The 25,869-nt window shown below is 42.8% G+C and overlaps 2 protein-coding genes across 3 annotated transcripts in view; both read left to right on the top strand.

Moving 5' to 3' along the window:
• The first annotated feature begins 396 nt into the window (after positions 1-396).
• On the top strand, positions 397-15,326 carry CCDC82 (coiled-coil domain containing 82). Of its 2 annotated transcripts, none has more exons than XM_056496495.1 (8): positions 397-521; positions 686-1,255; positions 1,708-1,942; positions 3,102-3,194; positions 5,207-5,331; positions 5,889-6,059; positions 11,337-11,522; positions 12,065-15,326. In XM_056496495.1, the coding sequence occupies exons 2-8, from the start codon at positions 707-709 to the stop codon at positions 12,128-12,130; spliced, it is 1,425 nt and encodes a 474-aa protein (XP_056352470.1). In that variant the 5' UTR covers positions 397-521; positions 686-706; the 3' UTR covers positions 12,131-15,326. The 2 variants fall into 2 exon arrangements, with proteins under 2 accessions (XP_056352470.1, XP_056352476.1); XM_056496501.1 differs by having other exon boundaries at positions 440-521; positions 686-1,075.
• A 4,743-nt stretch (positions 15,327-20,069) lies between these two features.
• Positions 20,070-25,869, top strand: part of MAML2 (mastermind like transcriptional coactivator 2) — a 207,991-nt gene continuing 202,191 nt past the window's right edge. Inside the window, exon 1 of the mRNA XM_056493056.1 lies at positions 20,070-20,816. Within this exon, the coding sequence (XP_056349031.1) occupies positions 20,421-20,816 (396 nt within the window). The 5' untranslated portion in view covers positions 20,070-20,420. The remainder of the gene's footprint in view (positions 20,817-25,869) is intronic.

Raw genomic sequence — 25,869 nt, 5'->3', positions numbered from 1 at the left:
CCTCACAAACACCGCGTTTGCTCCCGGGGCAGCTGAGGAAGCTGCTAGGGCGGGGAGCGCCTCAGAACAATAGCGGCGATCCCTGCCTGCCCCGCTGGGGAGGTGCTGTACTCCACAGGCAGAGTTTTCTCGGGAATGCACCGAGGACGGGCACAAACATTAAACCACCTGAGGCCGCCGGGTGAGGCGCCGGGAGGGCGCTCGGGCAGGACTCGAACCCGCAACTTCCAGATCGCCAACCACTGCACACAAACACAAACTGCTCCCGACCCACCCCGCGGCGTGACTACACTTCCGTAAACATAGCGGCGGGATGAGTGCCAGGCGCGGTAACCAATCGCGATGCGCGGAGCGGCGGAGGGGGCGGGAGCCCGCGCTCGGCGGCCAATCGCAGCGCGCGGCGGGAAACGGCGGCGCGCGAGCCGGGGTGTCCCGAGCCGGAACGGCCCCGGAACGGCCCCGGGAGCGGCAGGCCTCGGACCCCATTCCTTAGTGCGGCCCCTTCTGCCTGTCCGAGTAAGGTGTGGCCTCTCGAGAAGCTGCTGTGCGTGCCGAGTTTGGCTTGGTGCTGGTTTCCGCGTGGGTCTCTCGGTGGTGCTGCTAAGTCAAGCGCATGGAGCAAAGTGTGCTCTTCTTCTCCCCTTTGAATGGCGCAATGTAATATATAACGTATATTTATATTTAGGTGTGTTGCTACAGCCTTCCGATGGGGGCAAAGCCAGCAGCGAAAAGATACGAAACAAGGAATAAGAGAGCAGGGACAGAGGTGGCACCATCCAAGTCCCGGGTGGACTGGAGGCGCACCAGAAGGGCGCTGGTACTGCTCGACAGCGACCAGGAGTCCTCAGGCAGCTCCGAGGAGCAGGAGACCGCCACATCGGAGAGCGAAACGGATGAACGGGGCCGGGCGGCTGCCGGGAGTCTGCCGCCGGACCGGGAGCTGAAGGAGCGCGCTGGGGAAGGGACGGAGGATGGTGACGATGAGTGCGTGGTGCCTGGGAAGCGCAAGAGGCTGAGCGCCTCTGTGATGTACGACAGCGATGGAAGTGAGGGCAGTGACATTCTGGTTCGGAAGGTTCATGCCAAGCGCCGCTGCGCCATGCTGGACGGGGCGAGCTCCGAAGAAGAGCAGCCTGATAAAACACGCCCCGCAGAGAATGGTTCTGCTAGTAAGAAACAGAAAGTGCTTGCAAAACTGAAAGAACTTGTGAGACGAAGCGCAGCTCGGAGATCCTGCAGCAGTGCGAATTGTGAGGTCGGGATTTTATCTTTGATATTTAATTGGAGAAAATAATGTGAGGAAAGCTTAAGAGATACAAATCAGTGGGATTTTTTGGGGTTTGAATGCATGACAAAGTGGTAGTTCTGTAATATTTTAGCAGTCACATTAACTGGATAAATAACTATTGACTGTTGAAAAATCTATAAAGTTATTTTTATAAGGAAGCAGAATACCTGCTGAAGTGTCTTGGAGATCTCATGTAAGCTTAATAACTAGAAGTGGACGGAATAGAGCTAGGTGAAAATAACTAATTTAAAGCTGAAAGTAATTGTCATCTGAGGATGATATATTCTTTGGAAATGCATGCTTTCCTGTTAGTTGAACAAATGGGGATGTGAGGTGGTCAGAAATCTTAGCTGGTAGTATTTTGTCTGTGCAAATACTGAAAATTCTTGTGTTTGAAGTACTTTTTAAAATTTAATTAGGATTCTAGTAGTGAAGCATCAGTAGAAGAGGAACCACCCTGTCAATTGCCCCTCACACTCTCAGAAGGTAGTGAAACTGACAGTGACAGCATGAAAGATTTTGTAGTAGAGGAAGAGGAAAACGATGATGATGATGACATTGACAACACAGAGCATATGAAGACTGAAAATCAGCCACATCAAAAGCAACCAAATCCATCAAACAGTGAGCTGCTGGCACACTACATCCCACAGTGTAAGATCAAAATTAGTGATAATTCTTCATGTATAACTAGCTCGTAGTATTGTAGTAAAAATCAATGGGCTAAATACAAATGCTAAGGAGTAAGATATGATATCTAAAAGGTTTCAATTCATTATGAAAGCATCTTGATTTCCACAGTAAACTTTCACAGTCTTTCAGTGTCTAATTAAAGAGAGGGTATGAGTTGGGGGGGAGAAAGGAAAACCTAATTGCACAGGTTTTTTTTCAGTTGGTCTGATTTAGGATGAAGTAGTCTGCCTGTGATGCATTCATTCCTGTGGAGACCTGAAAGCATCATCCTTCATCCTACAGTCTTGTGGTTTATGCTGAGAGCAGCTATGTTAGTCTGTCCAAATTCTGTTCTCACTATGAGTTTGGGGCTTGGGACTCTATTTTTTGGATTTTTTTTTGATTGGTTGGTTTTTTTGGGGGGGGATTTTTTAATGTATTTTTATTCCGTGGTGGTAAGACTTGGCACCAGAGGTCTAGAGGGATTTCTGACTTCACTGGCCAATCTCAGCTGAATTACACAGAGCAAGAAAACTCTTCAAGTTGTTCTTTTATGAAAACCAGTTTCTGGATGGAGCAGAGAGATCTGAGCAGAACTTTATGCGTGTTATTTTCTTCCATATTTTGTTATTCAGAAGTAGGTATGTAGTGACTGGACAGTCAGTTCTAGTGTAGGTAGTCACAGGCATTTGTGGTATTTCTTCCCCAGTGAAGACCTCAGCAGAATTGTATTTGAAAGAAAGAAAAAAATGAACACAACAAACAAAATGCAAGCAAAAAACCCATGGCCACAACAGCCTGGCCTTCTCTGATTTCTGCTATTCGTAGAACAAATTATTCACTTCTCTTAGTGTTTGTAGTTGTTACTGTGGACTCTTCTTGCTGGAAGCACATGTGACTTTAGGATGCTAAAATTATGTAGGATCACTGGGGTAAGAAGCACAATTTAAAGGCAAAATCCTATGGGTGTGGATGTTGTGAATTGACAATATTTCTAAATCTGTATTTAAATAACTTTAAAATTCTAAACTTCTAATACTGGAGAAGAATTCTTCTTCTTACAGGACTTCTAATGTGGCCTGCTTTTTTCAGATTTTTTTTCTTCTTTTGGTAAATTTTGATTGTATTGCTTTCTCCCCAGTACCTCGCTGTGATCATTATGTACACTTCAAAAGAATAGTAAAGGCTTTCCTCATAAATGCAATTGATGACAGTTTTCTGAGCTCATTATATGGTAAGTAAATTGCATTAAATAATATATGAATGCATTCAAAGTTATACAAAGCCATTTATTCTAGGGAAGGGTGTTTTTCCTGATTAGAGTATAGAACTGAGTGTCCTGAAATTGTGGTTTTCTTGCTATATAACTTTGGTGGGGGAGAGCAGAGGGGAGTCTATCTGAAAATGATACAGTAATCTTGGAAAAATGTGTAGACTTAATTCTTGAGCACAGAAGGCTTGAAATGCCTTCTTGAGATGCAGGAATGTGTTTCTGTGTTATTAATCAGTAGTAACCTTTCCAGCAAATTAGTTTCAAAGCAGATATCTCAATGAAAACATTGCAAGGTCAGCTGGTTTGTCAAAATCTCTTGTGCTTCACAGCTTTTTTTCCTTGGGAATTTGATAGATAATGAATGCTTTTAGTTATGGAGATGACTCTATGTCAGATTTTTTCTTTTTTTTTTTTTTTAACACATCAGATAAATAAGCTTCAGCTGCAGTCAGTACTTGTCTTATTCTTTCTGAGGAAGTACTTTTTGGCATTTGGCCTAGTGGGGCTGAATAACAGCCTCACACAGTTTCATAAGCACTGTAAAGATGGGATTAAGGAGAGGACTCTCAGTGTCAGATTGTGGAAGGAGTCAGTAAAGTGCTAAGAGTGGAGGTTTTGGTGTCATCAGGAGCTAAGAGGGAATGGAGAAACTGAAGTGTACCACAGACTTCAGAAAAAAGTCTATATACTCTTGGAGCTAAAAATGTCCTTTATCTAACACTGCTAGTTCTTTCAGGTGTTTGGTTTCATTTGTTTTTTTTCAACAAGTGAAAACAAGCCTTTGAAATGTAATATGTAAACACTGCCAGATTAATGTTGTAATAGCTTCCTTCTATTTCAAATGATATCTGCTCAATAAAATGTAACACTTTACTGCCAAGTTGCTGGAAGTAAATGAGCTCTGCGGGTGAGCTGGAGGTTCTACATGAGCATTGTATGAACATAGCCTAGCTACAAAAAAATCTATTTTTGTAATGTAGAATGGATTGTTCTGAGTTAATGGAAGTGAATCTCTTCATTAGTTTTGACTCAAGAGCAGCTACTGTAGTATTGGAGTTCATACTTGCTTTTTATTGGGAGGGATTTTGTTTTTTGGTCTAGCACAGCCTCTTTAAGCTCATATGACAAATGTGTGTGTAAAGTGAATATGGAAAAACAGTTAATTGCAATTATGGTAGCTATAATGACAATTAATTGCTTTTCTATAGAAAGCTAGATAGCCAGTGGTCCTTCTCAGGTCAGCTTTTTTTTGGATAACAGCTTTGCTAGAAGGCATGGGAAGGTAGCTGAATTAAGTTTATGTCTGTACACACTAAAGTTCCAGGGCAGTGTGCATTGGTTCGCTTCTGGGGAAGTCCTGTTTAGTTCTTGGAGTCCAGCATGTATTTGGGAAACAGTAATAGTGGTAGTTTTACTTGCCCTCATGCTTTTTTATTTTGCTTGAATAAGTATTTGGAAGTACTTATTCTGCCTAACTCAGCACCTGACTCTGTTACTGAAGTAAAGGTCAGTTTCACTGTGATCTTTGTAAGTGACAAAGAGGTTTGTCAAAATTTCTGCTCTGAAGTAGCTCAGAGCAGTTTGTTTTTGTGGATTCCAACCACTTCCCTTTTACATTTTGAACAACTTAAACAGATTGTTTGAAAGCACAACATTCCTCCATGCGCTTCCTCCTTTTCCATTCTTTTAAATGGGATTGAGTGGATGGATCTCCATTTGGAATGAGAGCTTTTGATTTGTTTGTAGAGTGTATTCATGTACCTCTTTTAAATATTAAAATGTATCCCTTTATCAAGATGCATGGATCACTTTTATGGGTAACAGCAGCAAATGTATTCAATAACAGTTTAGTAAAATCATTCATAGCTCTTAGTATGCAGAAGCATAATTGAAAATTAAAATTGAAAATTTTGTGTAAAAAACTTGTACATCATAGTGTGGTCAGCAAATTAGTAATGATTCTCACTGAACAGATGGAACAAGACAAAAGAGGTATGCAAAAGATATGCTGCTCTCACTTCATTATTTGGACAACCGCTTCATTCAGCCTCGTCTTGAGAACTTAATCTGTAGAAGTCGCTGGAAAGATCGATACAAGGTGTGTAGATTGTACTTTAAATGCTGAAATTCTCTGTAAAGGTGCAGCTATCACTATAATTATATATCTTTTTAATAGCAACTGTTGTTCTTTAACTTAAATAATTTGTTTGGATGCTTGTATAAATATCAGAGTTATTTTAAATGTTGATTGCCAGACAAACATTAAGGTATCAGAACAGAATCTCTTCTCACCTACCTGAATGTGTCTCCTGCTAACTTCAGCAGATGACATTTGAGGATTTTTTTGTCACTTGCTAAATGTTCTAACAGAATTTTTTCCTCCTCCCACAAAAAGGTAAACAGTATGTTCATCATGAACCTTCTACTACTACAAAAAAAAATCAAGTCAGTGTAGAGCAATTAGTTATTGTTCATATATTACTAGAAGAGTATTAGTGTCATGGATGTGATGATTTAATAATCACTGTAATAATGAAATTTGAATCTCTTTCATTTCTCTTGGACTAATTTTGTGTGAGTACAGAGTACTCAGCAGCCTGTTTGAGACCGTTTGTTTAACAGAGATTCTTGAATGCTATTTGGAATCTTTTTCAGGAGCGTGTGGATTGTTACCCAGATGTTCGCATAAGCCTGAAAAATACAAAAAATATGTCTTGTCAGGCTTGTGAGATGAAGAGGTGTTGTAAGTTCAATGTGTTGCTCTCTGGAAGGCTTTATAATAGTAAAACTTTAGAAGTGGATGACTTCATGTCAGGTGATAAACAGGTAATTTCAAACCACCACTCTATAATAAAGTTTTAATCTGAAGTTTTTATTTTATCAAGAAAATAAATCAAATGTTTTTCTATTACACTTGGTTTTGCCTGCATCACAATGACCCTTATGCTGTTTCCTCCCCTCATCTACTCTTTAATGAAAATGCCCTTAAGACTTTTCCAGCAGGAATCTTGCTTTGATTAATGGTCAGAAACACTGTAAAAGTAACTTTCTGTATGACAGACAATCATTGCCATTGAATGATTGTTTTCTACTTTGTTGCAAGTAAGGTTTGTTCAACTTTGGGTCCCTGATTTGCTACATCTGTCCCTGCTCTGCCTCTAACACTGCAAGGGTCCACGTGCACTCCCAACAGTTTTTGTTTACTCTAGGTTCAAATATTGAGTGAAACAGTGCAATGGTCATTCTAGCAGTCCAAGTGTGACCTGGTCAGAATTTCCTGCTTCATTCTTCAGATTTTTTCCCACATGTGCTATTTCCCACAAGGCTATTCACTCAGGAATATTATCTCAGGAAATTATCTTGGCATCTCAGATGCATTGACACTTGAAGTTGCTGATCTCCTTTCAAGAAAACTTGTTCCTACCTACATCAGTACATTTTATTAGAGCCTTTTCCTCATTACTGCATTATCAGAATTACTTGTCCAAACTGGAGAATACTTCAATTTAGGTAGTCTCCCATGTGTTCCTCTCCCACAGTTGTCACTTCTAGAGCATTTTGGATTAAATTCTATTTTTTGGCTAAAAGGCATCTTTCATGTTGTTACATAATATTCCGTTAGTCATTTTAGGTGACTTGAGAAGGCACCTAGAATAATTTAATAATAGTCTAATACAATTTGATTTCACACCTGAGCCTTTTGAAAACCTTGACTCTCAAGAACCTGGATGTTTCTATTATTTAGAGCTCTTTCTATCAAATTTACAGCTACACATAATTGTTATGATTAGGTATGGATATGACCTTTGGTAATGAAATTCATGACCTCTTATGATAAATTCAAAGCACATGATTTGTCAAGAATAAAATATTGCTACAGTTGTTTACCAAGCTGATGTTCAAGTCTTGCCTTTCTTCCCTTTCAGGAGACACAGATGGTATTTTATTTGTGAGTGTAAAAGAATTTTTGAACACAGCTGAAGTTCCTCAAAGTATTTGTTGAAAATAAAAAAAGTTTCAGAACAAGGTTTTTTTTCAGTATATTTAGTAATGAGGTATAATAGGACTTCTTAAGTAGAAATAAAGTGAAGCCCTTTTCAAACAGGGAGTACACCTTACTGAAGCTATACTGTTTGGATGTTTGCAAATTCTTTAACTTACAGATTTGAAAGGTTTCACTATGATTATCATTTTGTCATCAGACAGGACTCTGCATCTAATGCAGGAGCTTGAAAATCTGTGCCAGAGTTTTTATTACATTGCACACCCTTCTGAGCAGCAGTTGCTGATACTGTTTTGAAAAGTATGTATGTGCATGATAGCCAAGAAAGCTAGGCTTTTCCAGGAATGCTTTTCCCCTTCTTAATCCTGTTTATTGCAGGAACACAGTAAGTCCTCTACAATCATCCCAGCATTGATAGTGCAGTCTGTCATAGTCATTCTTCCCTACATACAGATCACTAATTTATATACAGATCCCTACATACAGATCACTAATTTAAAAATACTGAGTTTTTCATGAGAAGTGTGTGCTTTACCTAACCAGAAATAATTAGTGAAGTAGCACAAGAATTTAATCTTTACCTGACTTCCAGCTTAACTGGAAATAACAGTAGCAGTTTCCTACCTGCTGACCAATGTTATCCTGCATAAAGTCTTGGCTGTTTTTCACTTTGGAAAAAAACTTGAAATATCCTATGGAATACTGAACTTGCTAGTTCATTTTTGTCCTCTTCAGCTTAGCAGTACAAAATGAGAGCTTTTATTACCCTGTGTACACCAGCATCTGGGGACATTGCTATGTGCCTGCTCAGTGGCTGTTAAGCAGACTCAGGAGAAAGAGTTACTGAGCACTTTCCAGTCATTTTTGATACTGTCTTGTAATGCAACATTTGTGTTCTTATGGTGACCTGCAGTTTAGACTGTTCTCAAGTTGTCTTTAAAGCTCTGCTGGCAATGCATTGAGCAACTTGTCCTGCCAATTTAGAAAAAAAAAAATAAAAAGAAAAAAGGGCTTGTGGAGCTACATAAAACTGCCATTTCACAAGCTTAATTGACTGATAGAGAAGGCAGGTCAGCGCTGACAGATCAAATTGAACGGAAACACATAGTTGGACTGTTTTCTATAGATTTGTTTGAAAATACCCAAGAAAAGTGGATGTGAATAGAACAAAAACAGACCTCCAACCTCCTTCTTCTGCATAAAACTTTCCTTTTCTCTCATCTCCGAAGTATTCTGCTTTGCCAGTGGAAAGAAAAGAGAAACAGCTGTTCCAATTTTGCTTAGGCTTGCAGTGATTGTTCACTGTGTAGGTGCCAATTCTCATTTCCCCCTGATCAGGGATAATAACAAGGTTTAGAGATACAAGTGTCCCCCACACTTCCTTGCTCCTTATGTCACCTGGATTATAAATTGTTTTCCACTCTCAGTCTTGGTGTTCTGTTTATAAACATGCTTAGAGGACGTGGATTCAATCACTACATGTTGTGCTATTGTCCAACCATGCTCCTGCATTCCATACAAAGTGATTTAACATAACTTTGGCTGATAGGGCCAGCTTGAGTAGATAAGTTAAGCATTAACACAGAGGGACTGAGAACTGTGAGGGGAAAAAATTAGAGTGAGTACAGTACTAAGATTCTTTCCAAAGCTGCATTCTGAAATAGCACTGTATTTTTAGATTATCTTTCTTGCTTAAAAACACAATACATGGTTACATTGATACAATGTTTAGTTATTTGCCTTTTGCATTTCTACACATCACACATAAATCAGCTATGATATTTTGGATATTTTGGAAGGGAAAAAAACTGATTAGACAGGTTCTTGGGGAAGGCTCTTTCACACTATGGAACATGAGATTTGGGATGATACAGACGATCTTAACTCTTGACTGCCAGAAAATATGTGGTAATCTTGTGATCATTCCAATGTTTGTGCTGGTTCTTACACTAACTTCCTGCATATCTCCTGCTAGCTGTTGTCACGGAGGAGAAAACTGGGCCATCAGTTTGATGCAAGATGGTATCTGCTATTTTATATCACATGATGTTCCAAATGCCACACCTCATTGCTTGGGATACTTGAAAAGTTGTGCAATGCTCTGCCAAACACTGCTCAGTTCTTCATTGCTGCAGTATTTAAAATGGTGCTTCTGAAAATTTGAATTAATCGAGGATCAGCATTAGTTGGTAGGTCTTGCACTTCAGAAACACCTGCAGCACCAAACACAAGCCTTAGTTTTTCAGTTTTGGGGATGCTAGAAAATGGAGCTGTATATAGCTATAATGTACATAATCAGTAGAAAATTAAAATATAGTAATAGGCATTTTTTTTCTTTCAAAATGGTTAAAATTTCAGACAATCACCATTTACTGTAGATCAGTTCAAAAATTCTTTTAAGAGAGCATGTCTGTTTTTACTTAACTGATACTATGCCTGCTGATATGCACTGATAGTTAAGAAAATATATAACTAATACATATAAAATCTGTTTACATAATCCTAAAAAATAAACTTTTCTGTTCTTTTCATTGTCAGCAGAGAGAACTAGTGCTAGGTTGCACAAGTAGGTCAGGTGTTTTGGGGAACTGCTCACAGATGCAAACATTTGGTCATGCATTCAGAAAAGCTCCCTGAAAATGTGAGTTGTAAGCCTTAATTAAAACTTAACCTTCTTGTAATTTGAGAGTATTCAGATTACTAGCAAAAAAAGGTATCACTTTTGTGGCTCAGAAGAAATAGTTTTGCAACTTAAAATTTGGCTGATTGTTATATACACATACAGACATATATATATGCATGTAATGTAAAACAGCAGTGCAGTTGCAGCTTGCATTACTAATGCAGAGAACTTTAACCATTTACATACTTGTTATGGAAAGGTGTGACAAGACATGTTCAAAACAATAGCCTTAGAGGATAAGTTGATGAGGGTTTGTTTGTTTGTTTGTTTGTTTTCAGAAAAACAAAATCAATTTCTTTATATATGTATAAATTATGTTGCTTTTTAGAAAACCTGACTTCCAGAAACCAGCCAGATGTAGATTTGTTACCTGATAGGCTTTGTCTCCATGGGTTAAAGTAGTAATCAGTGCACCTGTGTGTCATTTACAGAGGATAGACTCTTCTGACTTGCCATTGTATCTAGTGGAGCTGCTGTTCTTGTAGATGTGGAACAAAATATTCTCTTGTGAAATGCAGAATGTACTTAAAGGCAGGTGAAAATTGAGTCTTGCTCCCTCCCCACACCTCTAATGCCACGTATTCTTAGTGAACACTTAGGATAGCCAAAGATTCTTGTAACCAATATATTACTCAGTATTTTCATGGTAATGCTAATAGATGATAACAAATCTATTCTAATCCATGCTCTGATTATGTAGTAACAGGCATATTTTACCATTTGTTTACCTATAAATACTGCTGTTAAAAAATATGCTGTGAAATATGACAGTTCCATCTCTTCTGCATGGAAATCATAGAAGTAAAACTGGGAATAACTGGCAGATGCAGAGGCTTTATTTTCTGCAGCATCATAGCTTGACTATTCCCCCCAGACAGTTGCAGATTAATGTTTGTATTGTATAAAACTTCAAGTTTGTTTTTTTTTGAAATTCAACCTTTCCATTTATTAAGTAAGTGCTGTGAGGTGTATGCATTTCTTGAAGAAATATTTAATATTATTCAGTCTACATAATGTTAAAACTGATATTTCATCTCCCTAAGAAGTACTTACATATTAAGCAAAAGTAAGCAAATAATTCCTCTTCCTCTGCTTTCACAATATGATATTTGTCTAAAGTGTTAGAGATTTTGTAACAAAGTTCCACCAGGAGACAGGACAGATACAACCAATTACAAACATGATTGTGTTTGCAACTGATAAGCTATCATTGCTTCAGCTTGCTTGCTCAAAAATCCTGCTGTGGCTATGAAAACGACATGGGTTTGTGCTGATTTTATGCATGTAGTGTCATTCTATTTATTTCATTATTTCAAAACTGAGTGGTTAGATCTTACTAGATTAGCCCATCAGTTCTGTATATGGTAAAGATATTCCCTTGGACAGAACCATGATTGACTTGTTCATTCTGGCCTAGGTTTTGAAGGTTGGCGTGGTGTGTGCAAATCGTACAAGAGTTTATCACAACTTGAAACACTTCAAGTACAAGTTGTACATGGATTGCAGCTCTGTTGTTGGATTGGATGGTGTTGAGGATGAACCAGTCAAGGACACTGTAGAGCGGCTTTTCAGCCACTTGGAAGAGAATGGATGGATTCAGAAGGTATGATTGGGTTATTCCCTGTATTCTTCTCCAAGCAGATGAAAGTAAGTTCAGATAAAATGTCTGATTTAATGGCTCAGTTCTGAGTTACTGGCCATCAGTGATACAACTCAGCTCAACCATTCCCCTGTTTCTGCTGACACAGTGTTTCAAACAGTGATGTGCTGCTGTGCTCACACAGGGTTTGCATCAGCTTTTGACTTGAAGCTTTTTGACAACTGGGTGATCTCTGGGCTATGGTGGGCAGGCCCCTGTTTCATTTGAAAGCAGCAAGACAACAAACTTGAGCTGTAACTTAGAAAGATGGGAGAGATGTACATGAGGCACAGCAATAACATTTTAGAATTATGTTTACACTGAAGAACTTTGCATTGCTCAGAACCACTTCATTAACTATTTTAAGACAATTTATAATACAAATTTTAGATATAGCTTCTAAATTGTTATTGACATGCTTGGTCGTGTTGAACAAGAAAAAGCAGTCTCTACATAATACATTTATTAAATATTAATAAATTGTACAAATTTTATTTCGTCCACAGAGATACAATGATCTTGAAGATTACATGGAGGATGCAGACACTTTTCAAGAAGAGAAAATTGATTAAGAGGCCATATAGCTCTTTGAAAGACAACTTTAAAAATGTAAATGGCCTACTTCATCTGCATGCACTTTATCTCTGCCTGGACTTCGAGATTTCCATGTAGGCTGTTAACCTAAATTCATATGCCTTTAAATTACTGTTTGAAATGTGCTGTATCTTTTTTTTTCTCATCTGTGTCAATATAAACCCAAAGTTTTACCAAATCAGTCCTTTCAGTGTTACTGCATTAAGCACTTTAAGTTTCTTACTGTTAGAAATATCAGTTCAATATCTATTTACTTGTGAAATAAAACTTCCACCTATTTAGATTGAGCTGCATTGTAGACAACGTAGGAGATGCTGAGATCTTTTGAAGTGAGCATATTTGGAAAGGTAAGACTTTGTTATACAAGCACTTGGCACTTGATCTTACTTCCTTATTGCCCATTATGTGCAAGTACAGTCAGTTAGAATGATAGTTACAACAAACAGGACCCAAATGCAAAGATCTATTTCTCCTCTGAGGAATCAGTATAGACAGTTGCAAGGCAACAGAGGAAATATTCTGCAGTCCTGACTGCATTTGCAGCACTATAGTCATTCCTCTCTTGAGAAAGTAGGTGATGAGTCACAGTATGGACGTCATACAGACTGAGTCTGGCTTAGCCATCTAAATGAACACATGGGCCCACATTGCTGTCTCTGATAAGCAGCTGGGGCAATTTACTGAGATTTTAAACATCAGGTTACATTATGCAAACATAATGGCAGCAACTTGGAGTAACTGCAGTCCTATGAGACTGGATTAATATGCCCATGCAAGATAAGCAAGAATTCTTCCAGTGTAACTCAACAGAAAGTAGGAGTTAGTCAGAAACAGGATGCATGGCTTACCAGAATTTCATGAAACCCAAGTCAGAGTAGATTTTTTAAGGATTTAGGAAGGTTTAAGTATGGTACTGTCCATTCTGAAAAATTGGACAAGAACCGTAAATGTGCACTTGCAGCCCAGAAAGCCAACTGTGTCCTGGGCTGCATCCAAAACAGCATGGCCAGCAGGCTGAGGGGAGGTGATTCTATTCCTCTGCTCTTATGAAGTTTTAAACTCAAAGAAGTATAAATGGACATATGGAAGAAATTTTTTATTGTGAGGTTGATGAGGCACTGGCACAGGTTGCCCAGAGAAAGTATGGATGCCCCAGCCCTGGAAGGGTGTTAAGGTTAGGTCAGGATGGGGCTTTAAGAAATTTGGTATACTGGAAGATATGCCTGGCCATTATGATCCTTAAAGGTCCCTTCCAACCCAAATTATTCAGTGTTCCTTCCCTGTATTTTGGGCTGCATATGAAAAGAATCAGATACAGCCTAAGATAAAATGCAGGGCACGGCTTTTGAATCCTACATCTTGCCGTATGCACAGACTCTGTTAGTGTTTTGTGGTTGAACAACTTAGTGAAAGACTGTTAACACTCTTAATCCTTTTAACAGGTTACTCTTTTAGCAGCAAAACTAATGGAATCTGATTTCTCATAGATTTGTCCGTAAGTTACACATTTATATTGCCACTTTACTGGGAACAGATAGGCTGATTGGGTAGGCAACTGCTGCCAGGTGTATGGCTTAACAATGAACATCTGCTGCCTTTTTTACATAGGCTGTACCTTAGATTTATCATTCTATACCCTTTTTCCAGCATTCACTGTGAGAAATGAACTGCTTTTACTTTTTTAAGGATTTGAAATTCAGCAATGTTTTAAATGGTATTAAGATGAGTTAGTAGCATCAGTACTTCTTTGTACCACACACAGATACAAGATATACAAAACCAAGATGATAATTCCCAGTAAAAAGACTGAGGCTTGCTGTCAAATAAACTTACATTGAAGATATTCTTTCCATACCTTACCTGTGGGTTAGATACATAAAATTCTGAGATTCCATATGTCTTACTTGTATCTATCTCTCTGGTTACCAAAGCTGAAGTTTTCCTTCTTTATTCCTTTTCTTCCCTCATCTCTGTTCTTCTGGGAATATTGGTGGGAACACACGCATCAACTATAAAGTACTCAGGAACCCATCTTGAATATATTTCTTTTAGTTACTTCTTTTAGAGACCTCACTTCTTTCTGTTAACAAATCTCTGTATCGTTTGGTTTGCTTCTCTAGAACATAACATACATTTGGTGTGTAACTTTATTCTTAAAAAGGAAAACCATTCTGAAATGAGTTCTGTACCATGTAATGGAGTATGTCCTCTTAGAGCCTTCCTGACTGGTCCTAATTTTTGTTACCACATGAATTTTCTGAAAACTCTCAAGACTATGACTTTGCTTAAAAATTTTGTTGTCAAAATGAATGGTTGATCTCTCATTTTGCTACATTAAAACAATTCACTACCAAAGTAAAGAATAAGTTTGTGAAACACTGGCTTGCTGATTACAGGTAATACTTCAAGAATACATACAGTTTGATTGAAAATTGAAATGGTCCATTCTACTCATTTTTTCGTATCCCAGACCTTGTTTCTCACCTCTTCTTTATTCACCTAAAAAGCGTGTGCTATCTACAGCATTTTTTTCCAAATCATTGTTTTTTCTGTTGCTAGCAGGAATACAAAAGTATTCTGATGGAACTTCTTTGTAGAAAGTGCTTCCCTAGGTTTACTAATCTTGGCTGTGGTATCACCAGTGGGACTAAGAAAATGCCTTAAATTGAAATCACTCATTTCTGTTTCAGTAAGAAACATATTTGATTTGGCAGGAGCTGATGTTTTTGTGTATATTGTGTCTCTTAAACTCTGATATTCCCCTCACTGAGATGAGAGGAAGTGATAATATTCGTGTGGCTGTTGTTCTACCTGAAGTGTTTCTAAAAGACAGCAAATGTGAAGTGTCATTACATCACTTTTACATTTGTCTTCACCACAGAAAGTTTAAAAATTGTTTAGAAGAGTAAATATGTAAAAATTTAGATCAAATTTTCCAGGTCTGTCTGCAAATGCTAGTAAAGCATGAAGCACAAAGAAGACTCTTACCCCTGAGACTTTCTATATATAGAAAGAATCACTAAGAATATTTCTAGCAGAAAAAAAAAAAAGTGCAAATATCTAATGATGGGAGAAGTTAGAAATCTGACTAGTCTTTCATGCTTTTTTTTCCACATCAGAGAATCTGAATGGAGTTAGGAGTTGAGAGAATAAAATGTTTGTTCCAGAAAGATATTTAAATTGTTTTTAGTGTTAATTTTTGAAGCAGCAGCTCTAATTAAGATAAAGTACCTGTCTTAGTGGAACAATGAGGAGAGCTCAGTATGCGATTAGACTTTGCACGGGTGATTAATGATCATACTTGGAAATTACTTTAGTTCCTGTGATGTTTTGATAATCTGCTCTAGTTTAAGTTCTGTAACTGGAGACGGTGCTAATGATGAAGTTCACACAAGGTATTTATGCACAGGATCAGGCTAACACAATGTACTTCTGGGACAGGAGGTTCTTTCTGGTCTATATTCTGTCCAGTTCTTGTAGTGAAGTATGAAAAGAAACGATTTTTCTCCCTGTGTCCTTCAATTTTTGGAAAGAAAGTTGTTTGCTAATAGTAGATAGCTGTTACTGTCACTTTTTCGACAGTGAAGGCTTCTCCTGTTTCCAAAAAGCAGCTATTTTTAGCACTTCAGCAGGCAATTACAGGCAATTCCCATGCTTAACTCCTCTAGTTTACATTTATTTGGATAAATAAAGGCTTCTAGTTTTATCCTTTTTTAAGTCTGTCTGGATAAACAGAGTGGGCTAGTGTGCATGTGTGCTACACAAACACTTGTAAATACAATACCATTCCAAGAGAAATATCCAGGACACACAAAGTAGACTTTAAAAAGTTGCCTGATTCTGCTTTAAGAAGAAAGAAATACCAGTTTCTAATCTGAATTTAGAGATTAGACAAAAGAATGTGAAACAGTACTATCTATTGGCCAAGGAATATGAGAAATATGTGAAAATATATTAAAAGAACCTGATAATAACCTCATCAGTGACTCCACTTCCCTGAATAGTTGATGTGAATTTTGGTAATTGTCTAGGTAGTAAGTAGTGGCATGGGGTTGTTCAGGGTTTCTTCCCCTGTTGTTTATAAATAAGATATAAGCATGGTTTCCTTGGATTCATTATTATTAGTTAAAAAACAAACAAACAAACAAACAAAAAAAAAAAAAAAAAAACAAAAAAAACACAAGTGCTCTGTTCAAGATTGCTTACTTTACAGTTTAAAGAGAGCAGCAATTTCTGTGGGCACACCTTGTGCCCACGATTTAAAGACAGGAAAACTGACTCGGGTGCAGAGTCAGACTCTGCTTCAAAATTAAATAATTTGCCAGGTGATCATCATCATACATGAGCCTAGCTGGGAATACCCCAGGAAATCAAAATGGCAAAGAACCCTCACTGAAAAGTAAATAATGGAAATGGCTGGAAAAGCTCCGAGTTCAGAAAGTCCTCTGTAGGGTTGACAAGTATATGCCCTCCCAGTGGAGTTAATATAACTTTGAAGCAATTTGATATGTGATTTCTAAACACAGATGAACGAGACATATGCTGAGACTGAAGCATGCACTCAAGATTTTCGGCAACACAGGTTCAGCACAGTCTTTTTGTTCCATTTTTGGAAAGTTATTAGCACGATGGGATGTCTATGGTGAGAATTCCTGGCTGTGAACCCAGCACAAATTAGTGCTTTGCTCATCTGGAGGGGGCTGCTAGTTTGGGAAACTCAGAGCTTCAGCAGCAGTAGGGGATTCACGCAGAAAAAGTGCTCAAGCGTGACAGTTCATGTGAGATTACAATGCCAGGTAAAAAGGTTACAAATTAGTGTCAACAGAAGGAATAAAGTAATTAATTGTTCAAAGACCTGTTATTTAATTGTTTTATCCTGAGTGTGCTTACAAGAATGCCACTAATCGCAAGGGATGTTACAACGTGTTAAGAACCGTCTTCTTTTCAGAAAATTGACAATCAACCAGTTCAAAACTGATGGCAGTATCGAGGGGCTGGTGACATTCGCCAGGGTCTCCTGCACAAAACTTGGAAACTCGGAAAGCCGAGGGATGGCTGTGCGGTATTTCCTGCTCGGAAACACCAGGGGCAGCATTTGCTGCGGATTGAGCGAGCGGAGCTCGCAGCGCAGCCTCCCGCCTCGGAAAGGAGAGATCAAACCACAAACCGAACTCTCGAGATGCTGCTTGGCAAAGAGCGGATCTTAAACGTCTCGAGTTAAAATGAAAAAAATGTCTTTGTTTGGAAAGATGACTCTCTGAGTTGTACGAAATCTAGTGAGAGAAAGAAAGAATTCCTCCAGCTGTCTTGGTAGCTTCCTGAGCAGCACCATGGATTTCGTATTCCCACAGGCACTTTGAAAACCCCGGTCATTTAAAACACTCTTGCTTATTCTCCGTGAGATTCATGTGTTACTGTTGCAAGTGTGTTTGTGTCTGACCCCCTTAAACACAGCAATGACATCTGAGCTGTAAAGAACAAATAACAGCCCAAGCAAGGCCTGAAGCAAAGGAAACATTGTCTACTCTTTTACAAACATTGCAATTTCATTTTATTTTCCAGCTGCGCCAACCCACTGTTTTCAACAGATATAAGTGACTGTTACGTATCAAATAATAACCACTTTTCCTCAGTTGTTCAAGATTAAACAACAATAACAAAAAAAATCTGTTTTTCCTGTTAGCAAAAATGCCTTCCTCTGAAGGTAGCACAACCCCAAACCCTCGCCCCCAGACCTCATCCCTCAGCAAAGTCTCAACGCATTTGCTGAGACAAACATGGGTCTGAACATGCTGGAGGCTCTGGCTGGTTCTCACCAAGCCAGAACTTGGAAACCCACATCTTGGAATAAACCCTCATGTTTGTTGCCACATGAAGAAGATGGGGGTCATGAAATTGAGGGCTTTTATATTTCCTGTATGTCTAATGCTGCATATCTTTTATATTCTGGGGGATTTCCCAGGAATGTGTCACTTCATCACTGGCATTCAAAGTATTTATTTGCATGACCTTGGAAGGGGATAAAAACACCTGAGAGGGTTATGGTCGGCTCCTCTTCATCCTCAGCTTAATGGTCTCAGTATGCTGAGATGAAATTTGTGTATTTTTCTCACCGGACCCGTTGCAGAACTGAAAGAGATAATGCACCCGTCTACTAAGGGCTGTGCAGTCCCAAAAGACCTTGGAGGTTTTCCATCAGGGATGTGTCTCTGCGTGCTTGGGGGCCATTTTTATTCCCAGAGGTATTTGGGAATTTGGCTAATGCAGCCACAGTAGTACAACAGCATATTGCTTTAATAAGGCCGGCCAGCTCCCAGCTATTTCTGCATCCTCCTTCACAGCTCACCTACAACACGCAGAACCTGACGGCTGCCAGCTGCAGCAAGGCCAGTTCCAGAGGCCAGATCTCGCAGTCTAAAACTGCCCTGCTCTAAGTAGGGGAGCCGGCCGAGAGAAGCACTAAGCCTGCGGCTTTCCCGGGGAGGAACCACAGTGCGGGCGCTACGTGACTTGCCCCGGACACCCAAGAAGCTCCTGTCAGCGCGGAGCTCCCACATCCCGAGCCTGACCTCGTGTCGTGCGCTCGTCCCGTGCATGCGAGCGCCCCAGAACGAGCTGCTTATTTTTATACCGTCTGTTCCAGAGAAATCCAGCTGGTAGAGGAGCGCAGCGCCGTGATTTATTTGAGAACTCCCTCGTACTCGCCTGAAGGTCTCGCCGCCGGGGGAGGAGGGAGAGCGCGGGAGGCTGCGCTCCTCGGCAGCTGCTCCGCGCCCGGCCCGGCACCCAGGTAGAGGGCGAGGAGGGGAGCGGGGATTTCCTCGGCTTCCTCCCATGCACGTACCTCCCGGAGAGCGGCAGCGGCCCCGACTCCCCTGGGCGGCCGCTGGGAGGCTCCGCGCCTCGCCCCGGCCTGCCGGGCGCCGCGTCCCCGGCCGCGCTCCCTGCCGGTGACACCCGCCTCCCGCCCCCGCTCCGCTCCGCTCCGCGCCGCACGGAGGGGCCGCGGGCAGCTCGGCACCGGCACCGGCACCGGCACACAGCGCCCGCCGCCGCGGGCATGGGATATACAAAAACACAAAGGAAAAGTGGCTGCTGGACTGTTCTGGGGGCAAAATGCTGCAAGTTTGTAAGTGCAACTCTCCGTTTGTAATTGCTGTCTGAAGAGGGGCTGGGTTGATTGTTTGCGGTTTTTTTCCTCTCTTCCCCTTCTCCCCCCTCCTCCGTGCTTCTCTTGAAACTGTACTTGAAACTGTTCAATATCTGGGAGTAAAAGGGAAAGTACGCGAGAGGAGTTCTTTGCCTGTGTCCGTAGCTTGCTGCTTATTACTAAGGGGGGAGATGAGCACTGAAAGCAATACGGATTTATCCAGTGGCTGAATTAAGTGAAGGCGAAGCGTGGTTTTGGAAATCCGCTGACTGACATTGTTCCGGACCGGGGGATCTGTCTCTGATTTTTAGAGGAACTACAGTTTAGCGGCAGCCAGCCGGACACAGTCACCACGCCGCAGAGTGGCCAGCAACGAGCGGGCGAGAGAAACGAGAAAGCACAAAGACTGAACTAACCCGACCCTCCTCCTCTTTCTCCTCCTCCCCGGCTCTTTATTTGCACATTTACTAAAGACTTAAAAGAGGAAAAAAACACAGAAAGAGACAGACCCCAACAAACCCACTCCAGCTAACCTACGAGATTTTCGGTCCGCCGGGGGTTTCTCCGCGCCGCCGGCCACGGCAATGCCTTAAATTTTCACTTCAAGGAATAACACCCCCCGCTCCCCCGAAATAAAATAAACCAAATAAACCTGCCAAGTCTCACTCATTCCCGAGGGAGAGCTCCTTCGTCCAGGGATTCATTTTGAAGGCAGCGGCTCGCTTTATTTGGCTTTTTTTTTTTTTTTTTTTTTTTTTTTTTTTTTTTTTTTTTTTTTCCCGTTCTCCTCCCCCGGCGGAGCCCCCCGTCCCCCCTCACCGGGCGCCCCTCGGCCGGGGCTGCCCGGGCCGACCCCCGCCCCTCCCGCCGGCCGATGCCGGCGCAGCCCTAGCGACCCCCTCCCGCCCCCCGATCTGTCAAGCCCCCGCGGGGCCGTCACCGCCCGGGGGCCGGGCGGGGGTGGGCTGGGGGCGCGGGGCTGACCGCCCTCCGCCCCGTCGCCAGCCCCCGGGCTCGGGCTCCCGCCGCTGCCCCCGCCTCCCCCCCCATCCCCCCCGCCCTCCTCCATGCGGCAGTGAGGACCGACCCATCCGGAGGGCCAGCACCGGCAGCCAGCGATGGGCGACACGGCTCCCCCCCAGGCCGCGGGGCTGGGGGCCGGGCTGCTGGGGGGGGGCCCGGCGGCGCCCCGGGTGCACAGCGCCATCGTGGAGCGGCTGCGGGCCCGCATCGCCGTCTGCCGCCAGCACCACCTCAGCTGCGAGGGGCGCTACGAGCGGGGCCGCGCCGAGAGCTCCGACCGCGAGCGGGAGAGCACCTTGCAGCTCCTCCACCTCGTGCAGCAGGGGCAGGGCGCCCGCAAGGCCGGCAAGCACCCCAAGGCGGCCGCCGCCCCCGCCGCCGCCGCCGCCGCCGGCGCGGCGCCCCCGGACTACCACCAGCACCTCCTCGGCAACGGCGGCATCAACGGGGAGCAGCCGGCGGGGGAGCAGCGCGCCTCGGCGCTCCTGGCGGTGAGTCACAGCGCCCGCTGCCGGCGGGGAGGCGCCGCGCCGCGCCCCCGCTCGCTCCCCGGGGCGCCCGCCCGCCCGCGCCGTCCCGCGGGCCCGGGGTGTCGGTGGGCCCGGGGTGTCCGTGGGCCCGGGGGTGTCGGTGGGCTCGGAGGTGTCCGCGGGCCCAGGGGCGTCTGTGGGTCAGAGATGTCGGTGGGCCCGGGGATGTCCATGGGCCCGGGGATGTCCATGGGCCTGGGGATGTCCATGGGCCCGGGGGTGTCCGTGGGCTCGGCCTGACGGGCGCTGGACCCGCGGCGGCATCGGGTGTGTGAGGAGCGCTGTGCAGGCGCCGAGCTCGAGGGGCTGAGGGCGAGCGTGTGCTCTTCGAATGTGTTTTGGGACTGCTTGGGGTGTTGTTTGGAGCTTGTTCTGGGGTTTTTTTACATCAGGCTGTGCACTAAAAACGCGCCGCGCCTCTGCCGTCGCGCCTTGCCCGGGCGGTAACAGCGGCGTCCCTGAGGAGGCACCGGCAGCCGCCGCTGTCAGCGCGTCCCCGAGCAGGGCTGAAAAGTAGCGCTCGAGTATCATTCCCGGTCAGAATTGTCCTCCCTGCCCCACTCCATCCCGTTCGCAGGGCTTCGGGCACCTGTTTCAGGTCGTTTCGCGGCCGTGCCCCTGGAACTCGGGGAACTGCTTACGGCCGGGGCGCGGGCACTGCCCGGGGCGGAGCGCCCGAGCCTGCGATGCTCAGGTTGTTATCGTCACCCCGAGAGTTTCGCGGAGCAGAGTTACGAGAGTTTTCCGGGCACTGTAAATGATACGCTGACCTTTTTCAACTGGAAATTGCTCTGAACATGTCGAGGAGGCGAAGCCTTGTCTCCTGTTACTTTATTACGAGCAGTCGGTGCAGCACGCTTTTGAAGGCGTATGCTCCGCTGTGCTGCCTCCCAACTCTTAATTCTCGGCACACATGCGAAACACTGAGAGAGGAGTGACTGAATCCTGATAGGCCCGCGGCTGCTCTTCGAACAGCTGAAAATAGATCGCTCCCTCTGCTCCAGACATCAAACTTATCTTTGCTAGTGCCTGACGTATGCTAAAACGGGACCTTTGTGGTCGTTTCTCCCTCCTCACCCGTGCGGTGTGTGGATCGACGTTTGGGGCTGCGTTACTCAGCATCATTCGTGAGGCTGATGATGTAAGCGTTAAATGCGATAACATTGTGTCCGAGGGGAGTTTAGGCGCTTCCACCTGACTCAGTGCTCAGATTAAATCTCCCCACATTCCTCATCACAATCAAGAAGGCCATTATCTTATTTTTCCAGTGTGTATTAATGTAATGTTTTACACTTGCCTTATGGGAAAGAAAAAAAAAAAAAAAAAAAAAAAAAACAACGCTTTTGCCTAATAGTGTATGTCCCAGAAAAAATCACTTTCTGAAATCAGGCAACAGGCCTATGTGGGGCTTTTTGTTTTGTTTTGTTTGTTTGTTTTGAGGTTTGTTTTTGGTTTTTTCGTTTTTGTTTTTTGGTTTGTTTTTTTTTTTTGCTAGTTGTTGCTATTATTATGAAATAGCTGGAGACAGCTGTTTGGGAATGCTAAATGAAACAACTCCCAAGAAAATACTGAAAGATTTTAATCTTTTAAGTGCAGAGAGGTTGTCCTTGTTTCTGAAATACCACTAATGGTTAGTAGCCTGCTGCTTGCTGGAGATGCTGTGCACAACCCTCGCTCTATGTTACATTTGCATTACCTCCCAGACAACTCAACACACACATGTCCTTGAGAAGCAAAAGGTCTGACAAAGTCCCATCATTTTTGCACACTAGCCTTCAGTAATCCTGCTGACAAGGTGTGTGACTTCAGTGAGCATGACGTTTGGGGCCCTGAACCATGTTTTGACACCGAGTTAATGCTGGCTCATGAAACAGTATTGTTCCAATGGAGTCACTGCACATCCTCCCACTCTGTGCTTGACACTGACATTCCTCATTTGCTGCTCTGATTAAGAAACAGAAAGGCATTGGTTCAAAGTCACATCTCTGTGACAAGGAGATGCGCCTTCTCTTTACCGAGAGCTCCTTAGAACATTGTTGCAAACAGTAACAAGGAATAGCGAAACACGTGGTGTCTGACTGGGGTGAATTTAAGTGGCGGAGGGTCATACAGCTTTGAGGTAGTACAGCTTTGTGTTCCTGTTCTTGAAAATTCAGAAGGCAGAGATGGACCAGGAAAGAACAAAGTCTTGCTTTTCCTCCTGTCATAGCTGGAAAAGGAATTACCTCTGCCAGTTATTCCAAGGGTACTTGAAGAGGAAGGACGAGGTAGACTAAGCATGTTGTCCTGTGCATCATAAATGGATGGGAAGAGAACAATCTCTAAGCAGAATTCACCCTCTGTGGAGTGATTCTCAAGAGGAAATAGAGTGGAAGCCTTATATGCACTATTCCTCTAATTCCAGATTTATTCCTTAGAGCAGATGTGAGGTGCACAGGGTCCTGGAACAAGGGGCAGCTCTGAGTTTCGGCTGTGGCAGGTACAGCTCTGGCACAGGGAAGCCAAGACACTGAGCCTGTGAGACTGGACACATACCAGCTCTAAGGGGAATGTAAAGCTCCACATGCCTTGCTGTAGGTCCACCAGTTTAAAAAAAACACCCCACAGGTCCACACAGATAAGTGCAAAGGCAGTCACAACTCTCGCTGGGGAGTTCTGGCTACCAGGACGCTCTTTGTCTGCAAAACCCAGCTGGGTTGTTTCCTCTGCTTTGCAGGTCCCACTGCTCTTGTAACACACGCCTGCCGTGTTTAGTGGCATTGGATGGGTCATTTACACAGTCGGACTCAAAAGTAAATATTTGACACTTGGTAACATTTGAAACAATGTTTCCTTGAACATATCAAAGAGCTTGAAGCTATTATCTGACATTGTTGATAGTATTATTTGATAATTATCTTTTCCCAGTGGGCAGTTTGAAACTGGCAGAAGAGAGAGTTTTCTGAAGAGTTTGGTTTGGCCTTAATTTAACAGTGTTACTTTGATTTTTGAGAAAGTATCTTTGGCAACAGCATTTTCTAATTGGAGGCTGGGGATCAGATTTTTTTAGCTGGACCAGTGAATGTGGGTGTGTGTGAATGAGAAATTTATTATTCGGGACACAACTAGGGAAGCTTTTGTACTTTCTGCCTTCCTGCATTTCCCAAGAGCTGACATTTGTTTATTTATATGGTGGTGTTACTTTTCATGGTGCAGAGTGGAACAGATAAAATATTCTGTCTTTCTTTTGCATATACATCTATATGTATGTATATGCCCTCCAGCACTTAGCTGTTTATACTGTTTATGTTATATGTAAACAGTTAGCTCTGGAGGGCATTCCTCAGTGGCTTAAGCACTGAACTGGTAATACCAAAGCTCTTGCATTGCTATTTCAAGTCTCTGGCAGCCAATTCATTCCATGGTCCTTCTGACACAGGCTGATCACTGCTCATTTTGCTCTGTGGGAGCTAGGAACTCTGTCCCATGGGCATTAGTGTACTGTTCTGGTCAGGTTCTTTCACTGCAGCCATCATCCTCATGGCTCTGAGTGTGTTAAGAGATGTTTGTCATCAGTCACAGGTGACTTGTTCTACTTTTGCCCATCTCACGGTTGTGCTGAATTTATCATGATAAGAATTCATTTAAATTAACAATTAAATACATTAATATTTTCTGTACTTGGGAAAGTGACTGTGAAAGTGGTCTGCTCTCCAGATGCAGTCTGCAAGCAGGTGAAAAAAGAAAAGGGAAAACAATCCCATAAAATGGTGTATCCAAGGAAGAGGGGAATGTGTTAATTCCTCCTGCTCCCCTAAATTCTCATCAACAGCTGTACAAATCTAGAAGAGTCGAAGGGTTTGTCCCAGTTCCCAGAGGACCTCAGTGGAAAACAGGGTTGTCGGGCTGGTACCAAGAGCCAAGACTGACTTGTAAAACCTTGATTTAGGCAGTTATTTTATATGGAGATCCTGAATTAATTTCCTTAGGACGTTTCTGGTTTTTTTTTTTTTTGAATGATCCACACTGTGTTTGCTGAGGTTTGGCCTCCTCTGTGTTAGTGTTAAAGATCCTTGAGTGTTTTAAAAGGAACAGTTGTGCTCTGGTATCTTTGCCCAACTGATGCTTACCCCCATCTCCCAAGTTCTTTGTTTTGTTTGCTGGTTGGCTGCCAGGGTACCCTGCAGAAATACCTGCATTTTTTGGTTATGGATGTACATAATATTTGGAAGTGCTCTGAAGCAAGCAGGATAAAGTGACCAGCTATGGGATGAAAAGACATTATGATGTGAGGACAGGTGAATTAAAACACAAACCATTCTGCAAAGCTAGAGTGCAGTCTTTTGACTGACACAAAGTTTGGTGCCAAAGCAATGGAAATGTTCTGTTTGTGAGGTACAGGACTGCTGTCTGCTCCTTGGGCTTCTGCAGGAGCAAAGCTGTGTTCTAAAAATCACAATTTATGTAGCTGAGTCAGGTAAAAGGAGTAAGGCACATTGCCTGTGTGGGTGGAAAACATTGATCTGCTGTTGTGCGCCCTCTGCCTGCTGTGAGCCATTTGGTTAGGATGGGCATGGGTACCATTTTAAAATCTTTGTTCCCTACACTGTGAGAACGTTTTCCAGACCATAATCAAGAAGACATCCTGGAAGCTGCATAGAAGCTGTTTTTAATGAGGATTTCAACGAGTGAATTTGTTAAATTTATGCTAGTATGTAGGAGCTTTTTGAGGCCCAGCTCTCCCATCAAATCTCTTGCCCACTTTAAAGATTTGTAAGCTTTGAATACATTTAATGAAAGTCTCCATTCACAAACTGTTTAACAGACTATTTCCACCACCAAAGTTTCTGTAGGCAGTGAGCAGAGGAACAGTGTCTCTGCCTGGACTGGATGTGCTCTCCAAGGCCAACTCATGGGCTTATTAACGTCTGTGGTTTGTATGGCACGTCCACTGACAGAGTTCTTGCATCCCCTGCAGTACTCAAATTGAGTCCCTGTTCTGTTGCACCACAACAAAGGAAAGTGATATTCAGCT

The sequence above is a fragment of the Oenanthe melanoleuca genome, chromosome 1, assembly GCF_029582105.1.
Source record: "Oenanthe melanoleuca isolate GR-GAL-2019-014 chromosome 1, OMel1.0, whole genome shotgun sequence".
Taxonomy (NCBI): Eukaryota; Metazoa; Chordata; class Aves; order Passeriformes; family Muscicapidae; genus Oenanthe; species Oenanthe melanoleuca.
The sequence above is the reverse complement of the archived record's forward strand: the minus strand, read 5'-3'. Positions and strand labels throughout refer to the sequence as shown.